Below are 15,902 nucleotides of genomic sequence, written 5' to 3' on the forward strand. Positions count from 1 at the left end.
GATAGGCTCCGCCCCTTCACGACGTCCTTATCTCCCGCTCTTTTCTGTAAAAATGGCAGGGGTTAAAATACATCCATATAGCCCAGGAGCTATATGTGATGTATTCTTTTGCCAACCTAAGGTATTATCTGTTTATATTGCATCTCAGGGCGCTCCCCCCCCCAGCGCCCTGCACCCTCAGTGACCGGAGTGTGAAGTGTGCTGAGAGCAATGGCGCACAGCTGCGGTGCTGTGCGCTACCTTAGTCTGAAGACAGGACCGTCTTCTGCCGCCGATTTCACCGGACCTCTTCGCTCTTCTGGCTCTGTAAGGGGGCCGGCGGCACGGCTCCGGGACCCATCCAGGCTGAACCTGTGATCGTCCCTCTGGAGCTAATGTCCAGTAGCCTAAGAAGCCCAATCCACTCTGCACGCAGGTGAGTTCGCTTCTTCTCCCCTTAGTCCCACGATGCAGTGAGCCTGTTGCCAGCAGGACTCACTGAAAATAAAAAACCTAAAATAAACTTTTATTCTAAGCAGCTCAGGAGAGCCACCTAGCCTGCACCCTTCTCGTTCGGGCACAAAAATCTAACTGAGGCTTGGAGGAGGGTCATAGGGGGAGGAGCCAGTGCACACCACCTGATCCTAAAGCTTTTATTCTTGTGCCGTCTCCTGCGGAGCCGCTATTCCCCATGGTCCTTACGGAGTCCCAGCATCCACTAGGACGTCAGAGAAATATTAAATGATGCGTAGACCTCTTTGGACCTATTTTTTTTCTTAGCCTTTAGTTTTAAATGCAGATTTTTTTTTAAACATAATTGACAGACTTAAATTATATATTCCATGCAGGCTAAGCATAAATAGATTTACTTTTCTGAGGCAAAAAAAGAAAGAAAAGAAAAAACTCTCCGAAAACAGCATTTCATTGTGTAAGGCCATTTTTATTTAGTACCTTTAAAAACTTATTAAAAAAATAATTTGATCTAACTTCAAAAGATCTGACACATTAGTGCAGTGGTTTTCAAACTTTTTTGAATCACGGCACCCTAGAGAATCAGAACTTTTTTTACACGGCACCCTTAGGCCAAAAGTTTCTTATTGAGAAATTTAGAAGAAATATTAAATTAAGTATATTGTGTTTATATGCTATCCTTAAGTTCAACTGTGCGGTGAGGGACAACATTTGCTTCAGTTTGTCCACATATTTTATAATTCACAGTACACTGACCATAAATAATTTGAATTGGTCCTGGACCACCAACGTGAGGCACCCCTGCAAGGGTCCACGGCACACAGTTTGAGAACCACTGGATTAGTGTCTCATAGTAGAAACATTTACTATATGTGGTCATTCACATGTAGCATAAAGAAAGGTCACCTGGGTTCTTGGGGAAATATAGTTATTCACATGAAGAACTCTATACATTGTGTCAAGAGTTATAGGTTTACGAACACCGCAAGTAACGCTGCAATTTACGCAAAAACAAGGCCCCCATAACATAGGAGGCGATCTGTTGGAGAATCGGAAATTTAAACATGTTGAAAATCCCTAAATTGACTATCCTGATAATTTTCGGATGGGAATCAAGATTGTTAGACAGGTTTAATATTTCCGAATCACCGACCTGCCCTTCAGGGGAATTGGGACATTGCCACAATCAGTCTGTAATGTATGGGACCATTACATTGTTTATTAGCTTTTGTTGACAGGTGTCCAACAAGCATTTAGCTCTTGATTTAAAATGTGCACGCATAGAAGGCTTACTTTAGTCAAACACTGCACATACCTGTCAATAATGAATGAAAAATAAGATTTTTAAATGACCGCCCTCAAAGAGTAAATATGGGAGCTTGGTCCCTAGTCCCTAAATAGCAGGGAATGCTTAAAGGTGGACACCTTCCTTTGGGTTTACCCAAACTGAATTCCCCCATACGCCAATGAGTTAAACTTGCTTAAACAATTTATCTGAACATTGCCAACTGTCACTTATTACTACTTTATATCTGAGTGTCTACCTGCAACTTTGCTCATACCACCTGCACACAACTCTTGCGCTACCGATTTACTCCTTTTCACGTGAACACGGGCCCAAAGCACTCCCTCCACCTTTTAGGGGTATATTCAATAACTTTCGGAAGCTGCCGTCTTGTCGGAAAGACGGCAGCTTCCGACAGTTTTAGGTCGGAAGGGGTTCCGACCTGTTCATTAGGGCTCTGTTTATTCCCAAAAGTCGGGAAACCAGACTTGTCGGAATGCACGCTGATCGGCGACTTCAGCCGTGATCAGTATGCATTGTCGGAAGTGGGGCCAAACCAGACAGGTTTTAGCCCCATTTCCGACAAACTCAATCCGACTTGAAAACAAGTCGGATTGAGGTGAGGAAACGGGGAGCGGGGATGAGAGGTACCTTGACGGCCGTCCCCAGCCAGGCACCTCTCTCCCTGCAGCTGGAAACTCCAACTGCCACACGCAGACGCCCAGCTCCCCCCGCAGCCATCCAGTTCCCCCCGCAGCAGCCAAGCTCCCCCCGCAGCTGCAGGACAGGACACCAGGTATGGCCAAATCTGACAGTTGTATTTGGCAGTCCATTGAATAGGGGTTGTCGGGTCCATTCCGACAACTGCATGTCGGAATGGACCCGACTCTTATTGAATATACCCCTTAGACTATGTACACACTAGGACGATATGCACCTGATGCGACATCGCTAGCAACGGGACCCATCATCTTCAAATGCATACACACTTGCCGATGTTGGGAGCGGCCATGCTGCATTAGGCAGCATAGCCCTCGTTAGCAACATCACCTATGACCTGTGGGAGCGTGCACGATATAGTGTATACACACTAGACAATGTGAATGATATTTGAATACGATCAGGCCGATATCAGCTGGATCGTACATGATATCACCTAGTGTGTACGCACCCTTACCGTCCACTTGCATGGTCACAGAGTAGAAAGTATCGCGATAGTAGTCTTCTTATCTACATCAACGCTTCTCAAACTCTGTTCCAGGTTTTAAGGATACTGTATCCATGTTTGAGCACAGGTGACTTAATTAATACCTCAATCATTTGATTTAAACATCTGGGCTCAAGCACTGATACCTTTAAAGCCTGGACCTTAAGCGTGTCTTGAGAAAAGCATGAGAAGCACTGCTCTAATTAAATATATGCTCTGTGTAAAGTTATATGCTGATGCTACAAATATAGGGGAAACTTACCAAAGCTCGGAGAGAGATAAAGTACAAACTAGTCAGCTTCTGTTATTTTTCAAACACAGCCTGTAAAATGACAGTTAAGACCCGATAGGTTGGTACAGATGTGCCCACCTATATCTAGCCTCCCTGCACGTTAAACAGCCCTTCTAGTCATACCATGCCGTGACTGTGTAGCACTGAGCTTCTTTACATGCAACTTTTTCCATTAGGAGTCTTATTCACAAACAATGCAGCTTATGCCGATTAAAATGATAATCGGCATGCCTATATTCTCTGTGGGACTGTGGCTGTATCTGCATATAGAATGGTAAGTTAGTGTTTTTCTAGAAAACAGCCACTGATACTGTAACATAACATTCAGTATGCGGTTACAGCTACACAGAAAATATAGGCATGCCGCATATCATTGTGCAGCTTATGCGCATAGCGGTGCAAATAAGACACCCAACACTAACGGATTTGCAGGGGACCTGCCAGCTCACTCATGCCAGGCATCTCCCGCTACATGGCGTATTGAGGCAAGATGTATGGAGGACACAACTGTATGTTAGTTGTCTCAAAGCTTTCATAAATCTAGCCCATTATTTCTGCTGGAGAACAGCTACAATATCAAATTCAAAATGTTTTTTAATGTTTGCAAAGGATCATGGTGGGGTGGTGGGAGAGTGGAGGAGGCTGCAAGAGGATGTATAAAAAGCCTGTTTGCACGCCCATATAACAAAAATGTAGTAACTAATAGCACATAGTCTGTGCTGAGGTGTTGCTTGCTGACAGGCTGCAGGTGTGATGGATTGCAGGGCTGACAAGCAATGACAAGCATACGTTCAATTGAAGAGTCCTTTGCTGAAGTTCCACAGGTGATTGCAGAGAATTCTATTTATCAGCTAAATCTGAGGATTATGGGAAAGCCAGTTGCGATAACATCCCATCTTTACCCATGGGCAGCCATGAGGCAGCTTAAGCCACAGCTACTGCAGAGGACAGATGTAGGGTGAGGTAATGTCAACCTTTGGAGCAACTTCTCAACCAACCCAACAGCATGTGAGTGTATGTATAGATTACATATTACTGTAGACACACAAACACAAAGCACATGAGCTCACCTTAAGTATTTCTTGAGCTATATCACTCTGCTGCTCTGAGAGAACTTGATTACTTGCAAGAAATGCAAGAATTTGGCTTTCAATCCATCCCCCGGTGTCTTCCACAACCGACAAATATGTTCTTCCTTCTGAGCCAAACTGCAGAACATTAACACAAAGCTGTAGCCACGTGTACATAACCAGAGAAAACCTACCAACACCACACTTTATGGACCATGCTTAGTTATATTGCACAGAATTATCATCAGCATCTACTCCAGATTGTGCATTTTTAAATCAAGATATGGCATTGTTGTTGGGACCCTATTCTGAGCGTTAGGACGCTGCAAATCACCCCATTTTGTGTCATCTCTTCTAGGGGTAGACTATTACATCCAGGGTAATCCCACACAGTGTAGCCAAGATAGCTGCCTCACCCGATACCTTGTGAAGGTTAATACCTTGTGACGGTGGAATACACAACCCGTAGAAGGTATTACCCCAAATGCCTTACACCAATCCTGCATTATGCTTTCTGTGCGCTCAAGGCTTTCTTTATATCTGTGTGGCTTGTCTATCACTTTATTACTTAAAATCTTCTGGATTATGTGCATTGTTTTTGATGTCTGTGAAGCGCCTTGAATCCTGTTGGAGAAAAAATAGGATTTTAATTACCTACCGGTAAATCCTTTTCTCATAGTCCATAAGGGATATAAGGGAGACTTAGTTTGATGGGGTCCAAAGGAGCCGGTGCACTTTCAATTTCTTCACTGGGTGTGCTGGCTCCTCCCCTCTATGCCCCCTCCCACAGGCAGTTACAGGTAAAACAGTGCCCGAAGGAGAAAGGACATACAGTATATGAGAGAAGGAACATGACAACAAAGAGTGGTGAGATTTAACACCAGCACACCACGAACATATAACAACCAGCAACGGCTTGTAACAATAACAGCATCAGCTGAACAGGTAACCACATAACAGAGAACCTGCAAACAAGTCAACGCACTGAGGCGGGTGCCCAATATCCCAACTGGACTATGAGAAAAGATTATTTATGGAAGACTTACCATTGTTAAATCTCTTTCTGCGAAGTACATTGGGTTCCACAGGGAAACATTGGGTGTAGAGTGGATCTTCATCCAGAGAGGTATCAACAGGCTAAAGCTTTAAGCTGTCCCAGGATGCATTGTGTGGCCTCCTCTATAGCCCTGCATCCAGGCACTGTGAGCTCAACTTTGTTAACCTGTCCAAAGTAGGAGCAGGCAAAAGAGAAGGTAGATGTGTTAGTCACATAGAACCACATTCTCACGACAGGAGAAGGGACCCGCGGCTAATGCCATAAAAACCCATAGAAGCTAGGTGCGTCAGGGTGGGCGTCCTGTAGAACCCAAAGTACTTTGCAAAAAGAGATTTAACAATGGCAAGTCTACCATAAATCTCCTTTTCTGCAGCAGGGAACATTGATTTCCACAGGGAAACATCGGGGATATCCTAAAGCAGTTCCTCAAGGGAGGGGCCGCGCCTTAGCAGATATGAGGACCCGGCGTCCAAAGGAAGCATCCTGGCAGGCGGAAGTATCAAAGGCAAAGAACCTAATGAACGTGTTCACTGAGGACCACATAGCCGCCTTGCACAATTGTTCAGCGGACAAGCCACGGCGGGCCGCTCGAGAAGGTCCAACAGACTGAGTAGAATGGACAATAATTGCAGCAGGAACTGGAAGCCCAGCCTGTGCTTAAGCTTGTGCATTCCCCATTCTAATCCATCTAGTCAGGGACTGCTTATTCGCAGGCCAGCCACGTTTGTGAAAACCAAACCGTACAAAAAGGGAATCTGACCTCCAGACAGAGGCAGTCCTCTCCACATATATATGGATAGCCCGTATCACATCCATAGAACGCTCTTTGGAGGACAAACCAGAAGAGATGGAGGTCGGAACCACAAACTCATGGTTTAGGTGAAAAGATGACACCTTAGGTAAATAGCCAGGGCGAGTTCTAAGAACTGCCCGGTCACGGTGAAATATCAGGGAGGGTGGACGAGAGGACAAAGCGCCTAGGTCTGACACCCTCCTAGAAGAAGCAATAGCCAGTAGGAACAGGACCTGGACCGTGAGCCATTTAATGTCCACTAACTCAAGAGGTTCAATTGGAGACTCTTGCAGGGCACTCAGGACAACAGACAGATCCCATGGAGCCACAGGAGGGACATAGGGAGACTGAATCCGTAAAACACCCTGAGTGAAAGTATGACTGTCAGGAATAGATGCAATTTTTCTCTGAAACCACACCGACAAGGCAGATATATGAATCTTGAGGGAGGCCAGACGAAAGCCGAAGTCCCGGCCTTGTTGCAGAAAAGCCAGAATTCTGGAAGTTCCGAATTTGTATGCATCGTAATTCTTAGCAGCACACCAGGTGAAGAAAGAATTCCAGACCCTATAATATATCCGTGCAAATGCGGGTTTTCGGGCCTTTAGCATAGTTTGGATAACCGCCTCGGAGAATCCTTTGGCCCTCAGGAGTGATGCTTCAAGAGCCACGCCGTCAAAGCCAGTCTGGCCAGGACGGTCTATAGACAGACCCTGCAGGTCTGAAAACCAATGCAGTCTGGGCCACGCTGGAGCGAGTATAAGTAGTATTCCTCCTTGTTTGAACTTCCTTAGTACGCTGGGAAGGAGTGACACTGGAGGGAACACATAGGGCAGTCGAAAGTTCCATTGAATTGCCAGTGAGTCCACGAACGCTGCTCGAGGATCCCTGGTCCTTAATCCGAAGACCGTAACTTTGTGATTGTGTCGAGACGCCATCAGGTCTACATCTGGTAGGCCCCATTTGTCCACTAGGAGTTGAAAGACTTCCTGATGAAGACTCCACTCTCCAGCATGCATGTCCTGACGACTGAGGAAATCTGCTTCCCAGTTGAGGACTCCCGGAAAGAACACTGCCGATATTGCTGGCAGATGGTGTTCCGTCCAAGGAAGGATTTTTGGCACTTCCATCATTGCCATGCGGCTTCGAGTGCCTCCTTGATGGTTTAGATATACCAAGTGGTGGCGTTGTCTGACCGTACTTGAACAGGCCTGTTCTTTTATAGAGGCAGGGCGAGAGACAAAGCATTGAACACTGCCCGCAATTCCAGAATGTTTATCGGGAGGAGTAATTCCGCCTGGTCCACCGACCCTGGAAAGAGTGTTGCTCCACCCCGAGCCCCAGCCCCTCAGACAGGCATCCGTAGTCCGTAAGACCCAGTTGGGGATGCAGAACGGATGGCCCCTGTTGAACTGCTGGTCCTGTAGCCACCAGGTCGGTGATAGACGAACCTCCGGAGTCAAGGAGATCATGTGAGACCTGATCCGATGAGGTAGGCCATTCCACTTGGAAAGGATTAACCTCTGCAGAGGGCGGGAATGAAATTGAGCGTACTCTACCATGTCGCAAGCCGACACTATCAGGCCTAGTACTTGCATCGCCACGTGTATCGACACTCCTGGGCGAACGAGGAAGTATCTTATCCTGTCCTGAAGGTTCGCTACCATCTCTTGAGACAGAAACAGCCGTTGACTGTGTGCCCAGCAGTGCACCAAGGTGCACCATGCTCCGAGCAGGGACCAGCGAGGACTTCTTCCAGTTGATGAGTCATCTGTGGGCTTGTAGGAAGTTTTAATGTCAGTTGCAGATGACGGAGGACATCGTGGGAGCTTGCCAGGATCAGCAAGTCGTCCAGATACGGCAAGATCCTTACTCCCATGCGATGGAGATGAGCCGTCATCACGGCCATAACCTTGGTGAAGTTCCAAGGGGTCGTGGTTAGTCCAAACGGCAGACCGTAAAACGATGGTGAGGGTTGCCAATAGCAAACCGCAGATATTGCTGATGCGATATGGCAATAGGTATATGCAGGTAAGCATCTTGTATATCCAGTGATACCATATAATCTCCGGGTACCATGGCCAGTACAATTGAGCGTAGTGTTTCCATAAGGAAATTGGATACTCTCACAAACGTATTCAGTGATCTGAGATTGAGTATAGGCCGGAAAGACCCATTGGGTTTCAGTACTAGAAACAGGGTCGAGTAGTATCCTCTGCCTCTCTGGGATAGAGGTACCGGCACCACCACTCCTGTATTCCAGGCAGGGACACTCAACCATTTGTAGAGCTTGCTCCTGTAACTGATCCAAAGTATTAACCGTTATGCAGTACTGACGAGGAGGATGCCTCTTGAAAGAGACTGCGTACCCGTTAGAGACAACTTCTCGCACCCACGCGTCTGAAGTGGTCTTTAACCAGACCTGGGTGAATCGCAGAAGTTGGCCTCCCACCCTGGGGTACCCCAGGGGGAGGCTTGTCCAGTCATGAAGCAGGCTTGTCGTGTTTAGAAGCAGGCTGGCGGGATGCCCAGGATTGTTTAGCCTTGGGCTTTTTGGTTTTGGAAGCACAAGATTGTCTTGGGTATGCATGACCTTTTGCTTTCCCTTGAGGCCGAAAGGAGCGAAAAGAGGTAACTTTTGCCTTTCGGTACAGAAGGAGTAGTGTTAGGGAGAAAGGCAGTCTTAGCAGCCGCCAAGTCAGCCTCATTTTTATTGAGGTCTTCCCCAAACAGGATGTCTCCCTTAAAAGGGAGTACCTCCAAGGTCTTTTTGGAGTCCAGGTCCACCTTCCATGACCTCAACCATAGAATAAGGTGAGCCAGGATGGACGTAGTAGTTGCCTTGGCCGCCAACACACCTGCCTCAGAGGACGTCTCCTGAACGTAATAGGCGGCAGTGGTCTTGTTGGACAGGTACTGTCTGGCAAAGTCAGATATATCCTGAGGCAGCTCTTCCTCTAATGCCTGAACCCATGCTTCAATTACTTTTTGCAGCCCAAGAGGCTACTATAGTGGGTCTATGTACAGCACCTGTAAGGGAGTAAATAGACTTCAGGCATCCTTCCACCCGCTTTTCTGTCGGTACCTTCAGTGAGGTGACAGTGGTGACAGGCAGAGTAGACGACACCACTAAATAGGTGACATGGGAATCCACCGGTGGTGAATTTTCCCACTTGTTACACAACTCTGTAGGGAGAGGATAGCGACAGAGAGAATTTCATTCCCGGAAAAGACCAGGGTTTTTGTCATATATCCACTAGATGGTCAGCAGTAATAACGTTTTAGTTACCTTCTGATGTTCAAAACTATCAGGTTTCTTAGACACCGCAGTGGAATCCTCGTCATCAGTGATTTGTAGGATCTGCTTAATAGCAACCACTAAGTTAGGGACATCAACCTTAGTGGATTCCTCGGCAGAAGCAGCTGTGTCAGTGTCTGACGGGACAGTATACTCCCCCCATCCTCATTAGAAGAATCTTCTGAGAGATTACTGGATTGTGAGGAGGAAGTAGCCTGCTTAGATGACCCCGTGACGCGAGAGTTTTAGGTTTAACTAAGGAGTGACTCCATTGCTGCAACTGGGTAGACAAATTATCAACCCGAGGTGGATTTACCATAGGGACAATAAATAAGATTTTACTCATTGGTAAATCTATTTCTCGTAGTCCGTAGTGGATGCTGGGGACTCCGTAAGGACCATGGGGAATAGCGGCTCCGCAGGAGACTGGGCACAGCTAAGAAAGAATTAGGACTACCTGGTGTGCACTGGCTCCTCCCACTATGACCCTCCTCCAGACTTCAGTAAGGATACTGTGCCCGGAAGAGCTGACACAATAAGGAAAGGATTTTGAATCCCGGGTAAGACTCATACCAGCCACACCAATCACACCGTATAACTCGTGATATTATACCCAGTTAACAGTATGAACATAACAGAGCCTCTCAACAGATGGCTCAACAATAACCCTTTTAGTTAACAATAACTATATACAAGTATTGCAGACAGTCCGCACTTGGGACGGGCGCCCAGCATCCACTACGGACTACGAGAAATAGATTTACCGGTGAGTAAAATCTTATTTTCTCTAACGTCCTAGTGGATGCTGGGGACTCCGTAAGGACCATGGGGATTATACCAAAGCTCCCAAACGGGCGGGAGAGTGCGGATGACTCTGCAGCACCGAATGAGAGAACTCAAGGTCCTCCTCAGCCAGGGTATCAAATTTGTAGAGTTTTGCAAACGTGTTTGCCCCTGACCAAGTAGCAGCTCGGCAAAGTTGTAAAGCCGAGACCCCTCGGGCAGCCGCCCAAGAAGAGACCACTTTCCTCGTGGAATGGGCTTTTACAGATTTAGGCTGTGGCAGGCCAGCCACAGAATGCGCAAGCTGAATTGTGCTACAAATCCAGCGAGCAATAGTCTGCTTTGAAGCAGGAGCACCCATCTTGTTTGGTGCATACAGGATAAATAGCGAGTCAGTCTTCCTGACTCCAGCCGTGCTGGAAACATAAATTTTCAAGGCCCTGACTACGACCAGTAACTTGGAGTCCTCCAAGTCCCTAGTAGCCGCAGGCACCACGATAGGTTGGTTCAAGTGAAAAGCTGATACAACCTTAGGAAGAAATTGGGGACGAGTCCTCAATTCTGCCCTATCCATATGGAAAATCAAATAGGGGCTTTTACATGACAAAGCCGCCAATTCTGACACCCGCCTTGCCGAAGCCAAGGCCAAAAGCATGACCACTTTCCACGTGAGATTTTAAATCCACGGTTTTGAGTGGCTCAAACCAATGTGACTTTAGGAAACCCAACACCACGTTGAGGTCCCACGGTGCCACTGGGGGCACAAAAGGAGGCTGAATATGCAGCACTCCCTTGACAAATGTCTGAACTTCAGGCAGTGAAGCCAGTTCTTTTTGGAAGAAAATCGACAGAGCTGAAATTTGGACCTTAATGGAACCCAATTTTAGGCCCATAGTCACCCCTGACTGTAGGAAGTGCAGAAATCGACCTAACTGGAATTCCTCCGTTGGGGCCTTCCTGGCCTCACACCACGCAACATATTTTCGCCATATGCGGTGATAATGTTGTACGGTTACATCTTTCCTAGCTTCAATAAGCGTAGGAATGACTTCCTCCGGAATACCCTTTTCTTTTAGGATCCGGCGTTCAACCGCCATGCCGTCAAACGCAGCTGCGGTAAGTCTTGGAACAGACAGGGCCCCTGCAGCAGCAGGTCCTGTCTGAGCGGCAGAGGCCATGGGTTGAAGTTCCGGGTACCAAGCTCTTCTTGGCCAATCCGGAACAATGAGTATAGTTCTTACGCCTCTTCTCCTTATTATCCTCAGCACCTTGGGTATGAGAGGAAGAGGAGGGAACACATAAACCGACCGGTACACCCACGGTGTCACTAGAGCGTCCACAGCTATCGCCTGAGGGTCTCTTGACCTGGCGCAATATTTTTCCAGCTTTTTGTTTAAGCGGGACGCCATCATGTCCACCTGTGGCCTTTCCCAACGGTTTACAATCAGTTGGAAGACTTCTGGATGAAGTCCCCACTCTCCCGGGTGGAGGTCGTGCCTGCTGAGGAAGTCTGCTTCCCAGTTGTCTACTCCCGGAATGAACACTGCTGACAGTGCTAACACGTGATTTTCCGCCCAACGGAGAATCCTTGTGGCTTCTGCCATCGCCGCCCTGCTTCTTGTGCCGCCCTGTCGATTTACATGGGCGACTGCCGTGATGTTGTCTGACTGGATCAGAACCGGCCGGTTTTGAAGCAGGGGCTTTGCTTGACTTAGGGCATTGTAAATGGCCCTCAGTTCCAGAACATTTATGTGTAGGGAAGTCTCCTGACTCGACCAAAGTCCTTGGAAGTTTCTTCCCTGAGTGACTGCCCCTCAGCCCCGAAGGCTGGCATCCGTGGTCACCAGGACCCAGTCCTGTATGCCGAATCTGCGGCCCTCTCTGAAATGAGCACTCTGCAGCCACCACAGCAGAGACACCCTGGTCCTTGGAGACAGGGTTATCAACCGATGCATTTGAAGAAGCGATCCGGACCATTGGTCCAACAGGTCCCACTGAAAAGTTCTGGCATGGAACCTGCCGAATGGAATCGCTTCGTAGGAAGCTACCATCTTTCCCAGGACTTGCGTGCAATGATGCACCGACACCTGTTTTGGTTTCAGGAGGCCTCTCACTAGAGACGACAGCTCCTCGGCTTTCTCCTCTGGGAGAAACACTTTTTTCTGGACCGTGTCCAGAATTCGGCCATTACCTTGGTAAATACCCTCGGTGCCGTGGATAGGCCGAACGGCAACGTCTGGAATTGGTAATGACAATCCTGTACCACAAATCTGAGGTACTCCTGGTGAGGATGGTAAATGGGGACATGCAGGTAAGCATCCTTGATGTCCAGAGATACCATGTAATCTCCCTCTTCCAGGCTTGCAATAACCGCCCTGAGCGATTCCATCTTGAACTTGAATTTTTTCAAATATGTGTTCAAGGATTTCAAATTTAAAATGGGTCTCACCGAACCGTCCGGTTTCGGTACCACAAACATTGTGGGATAGTAACCCCGTAAGACTCATACCAGCCACACCAATCACACCGTATAACTCGTGATACAATACCCAGTTAACAGTATGACAACAACTGAGCCTCTCAACAGATGGCTCAACAATAACCCTTTAGTTAAACAATAACTATATACAAGTATTGCAGACAATCCGCACTTGGGATGGGCGCCCAGCATCCACTACGGACTACGAGAAATAGAATTACCGGTGAGTAAATTCTTATTTTCTCTGACGTCCTAAGTGGATGCTGGGACTCCGTAAGGACCATGGGGATTATACCAAAGCTCCCAAACGGGCGGGAGAGTGCGGATGACTCTGCAGCACCGAATGGGCAAACTCTAGGTCCTCCTCAGCCAGGGTGTCAAACTTGTAGAATTTAGCAAATGTGTTTGACCCCGACCAAGTAGCTGCTCGGCAAAGTTGCAAAGCCGAGACCCCTCGGGCAGCCGCCCAAGAAGAGCCCACCTTCCTTGTGGAATGGGCTTTCACTGATTTAGGATGCGGCAGTCCAGCCGCAGAATGTGCAAGCTGAATCGTACTACAGATCCAGCGAGCAATAGTCTGCTTTGAAGCAGGTGCACCCAACTTGTTGGGCGCATACAGGATAAATAGCGAGTCAGTCTTTCTGACTCCAGCTGTCCTGGAAACATAGATTTCAGGGCCCTGACTACGTCCAACAACTTGGAAGCCTCCAAGTCTTTAGTAGCCGCAGGCACCACAATAGGTTGGTTCAGATGAAAATCTGATACCACCTTAGGGAGAAACTGGGGACGAGTCCTCAATTCTGCCCTATCCATATGGAAAATCAGATAAGGGCTTTTACATGACAAAGCCGCCAATTCTGATACACGCCTGGCCGAAGCCAAGGCCAACAACATGACCACTTTCCACGTGAGATATTTCAATTCCACGGTTTTTAGTGGCTCAAACCAATGTGACTTTAGGAAACCCAACACCACGTTGAGATCCCAAGGTGCCACTGGAGGCACGAAAGGGGGCTGAATATGCAGCACTCCCTTAACAAAAGTCTGAACTTCAGGTAGTGAAGCCAGTTCTCTCTGGAAGAAAATCGATAGAGCCGAAATCTGGACCTTAATGGAACCCAATTTTAGGCCCATAGTCACCCCTGACTGTAGGAAGTGCAGAAAACGGCCCAGCTGAAATTCCTCCGTTGGGGCCTTCCTGGCCTCACACCACGCAACATATTTTCGCCAAATGCGGTGATAATGGTTTGCGGTAACTTCTTTCCTAGCTTTAATCAGCGTAGGAATGACTTCCTCCGGAATGCCCTTTTCCTTCAGGATCCGGTGTTCAACCGCCATGCCGTCAAACGCAGCCGCGGTAAGTCTTGGAACAGACAGGGCCTCTGCTGCAGCAGGTCCTGTCTGAGCGGCAGAGGCCATGGGTCCTCTGAGATCATTTCTTGAAGTTCCGGGTACCAAGCTCTTCTTGGCCAATCCGGAACAATGAGTATTGTTCTTACTCCTCTTCTCCTTATTATCCTCAGTACCTTTGGTATGAGAGGAAGAGGAGGGAACACATAAACCGACCGGTACACCCACGGTGTCACTAGAGCGTCCACAGCTATCGCGCAATATCTTTCTAGCTTTTTGTTTAGGCGGGACGCCATCATGTCCACCTGTGGCCTTTCCCAACGGTTTACAATCAGTTGGACGACTTCCGGATGAAGTCTCCACTCTCCCGGGTGGAGGTCGTGTCTGCTGAGGAAGTCTGCTTCCCAGTTGTCCACTCCCGGAATGAACACTGCTGACCGTGCTAACACGTGATTTTCCGCCCATCGGAGAATCCTTGTGGCTTCTGCCATCGCCATCCTGCTTCTTGTGCCGCCCTGTCGGTTTACATGGGCGACTGCCGTGATGTTGTCTGACTGGATCAGTACCGGCTGGTTTTGAAGCAGGGGTTTTGCTGACTTAGGGCATTGTAAATGGCCCTCAGTTCCAGAATATTTATGTGTAGGGAAGTCTCCTGACTTGACCATAGTCCTTGGAAGTTTCTTCCCTGTGTGACTGCCCCCCAGCCCCGAAGGCTGGCATCCGTGGTCACCAGGACCCAGTCCTGTATGCCGAATCTGCGGCCCTCTTGAAGATGAGCACTTTGCAGCCACCACAGCAGAGACACCCTGGTCCTTGGAGACAGGGTTATCAGCCGATGCATCTGAAGATGCGATCCGGACCACTTGTCCAACAGGTCCCACTGAAAGGTTCTTGCATGGAACCTGCCGAATGGAATTGTTTCGTAGGAAGCTACCATCTTTCCCAGGATCCGCGTGCAGTGATGCACCGACACCTGTTTTGGTTTTAGGAGGCCTCTGACTAGAGATGACAGCTCCTTGGCCTTCTCCTCCGGGAGAAACACTTTTTTTCTATTCTGTGTCCAGAACCATCCCCAGGAACAGTAGACGTGTCGTAGGGACCAGCTGTGACTTTGGAATATTTAGAATCCAGCCGTGCTGTTGTAGCACCTCCCGAGATAGTGCTACCCCGACCAACAACTGCTCCCTGGACCTCGCCTTTATCAGGAGATCGTCCAAGTACGGGATAATTAAAACTCCCTTCTTTCGAAGGAGTATCATCATTTCGGCCATTACCTTGGTAAATACCCTCGGAGCCGTGGATAGACCAAACGGCAACGTCTGGAATTGGTAATGACAATCCTGTACCACAAATCTGAGGTATTCCTGGTGAGGATGGTAAATGGGGACATGCAGGTAAGCATCCTTGATGTCCAGTGATACCATGTAATCCCCCTCGTCCAGGCTTTCAATAACCGCCCTGAGCGATTCCATCTTGAACTTGAATTTTTTTATATATGTGTTCAAGGATTTCAAATTTAAAATGGGTCTCACCGAACCGTTCGGTTTCGGTACCACAAACATTGTGGAATAGTAACCCCGTCCTTGTTGAAGTAGGGGCACCTTTACTATCACCTGCTGGGAATATAGCTTGTGAATTGCCTCTAACACTGCCTCCCTGCCTGAGGGAGTTGTTTGGAAGGCAGATTTGAGGAAACGGCGGGTGAAAGACGTCTCGAATTCCAGCTTGTACCCCTGAGATACTACTTGAAAGATCCAGGGCTCCACCCGTGAGCGAGCCCACTGATCGCTGAAATTTTTGAGACGGGCCCCCACCGTACCTGGCTCCGCCTGTGGAGC

The 15,902-nt window shown here is 48.1% G+C and overlaps 1 protein-coding gene across 4 annotated transcripts in view; it reads right to left on the reverse strand.

Annotated features, from left to right (window-relative positions):
- The window catches only part of NCAPG2 (non-SMC condensin II complex subunit G2), a 205,291-nt gene that overhangs the window by 45,078 nt on the left and 144,311 nt on the right, over window positions 1–15,902 (reverse strand). For all 4 annotated transcript variants that reach the window (XM_063921910.1, XM_063921913.1, XM_063921912.1 and 1 more), the window contains exon 21: window positions 4,305–4,442. In XM_063921910.1, the coding sequence (XP_063777980.1) occupies window positions 4,305–4,442 (138 nt within the window). The remainder of the gene's footprint in view (window positions 1–4,304; window positions 4,443–15,902) is intronic.

Source organism: Pseudophryne corroboree, chromosome 5 (genome assembly GCF_028390025.1).
Source record: "Pseudophryne corroboree isolate aPseCor3 chromosome 5, aPseCor3.hap2, whole genome shotgun sequence".
In the NCBI taxonomy this organism is placed as follows: Eukaryota; Metazoa; Chordata; class Amphibia; order Anura; family Myobatrachidae; genus Pseudophryne; species Pseudophryne corroboree.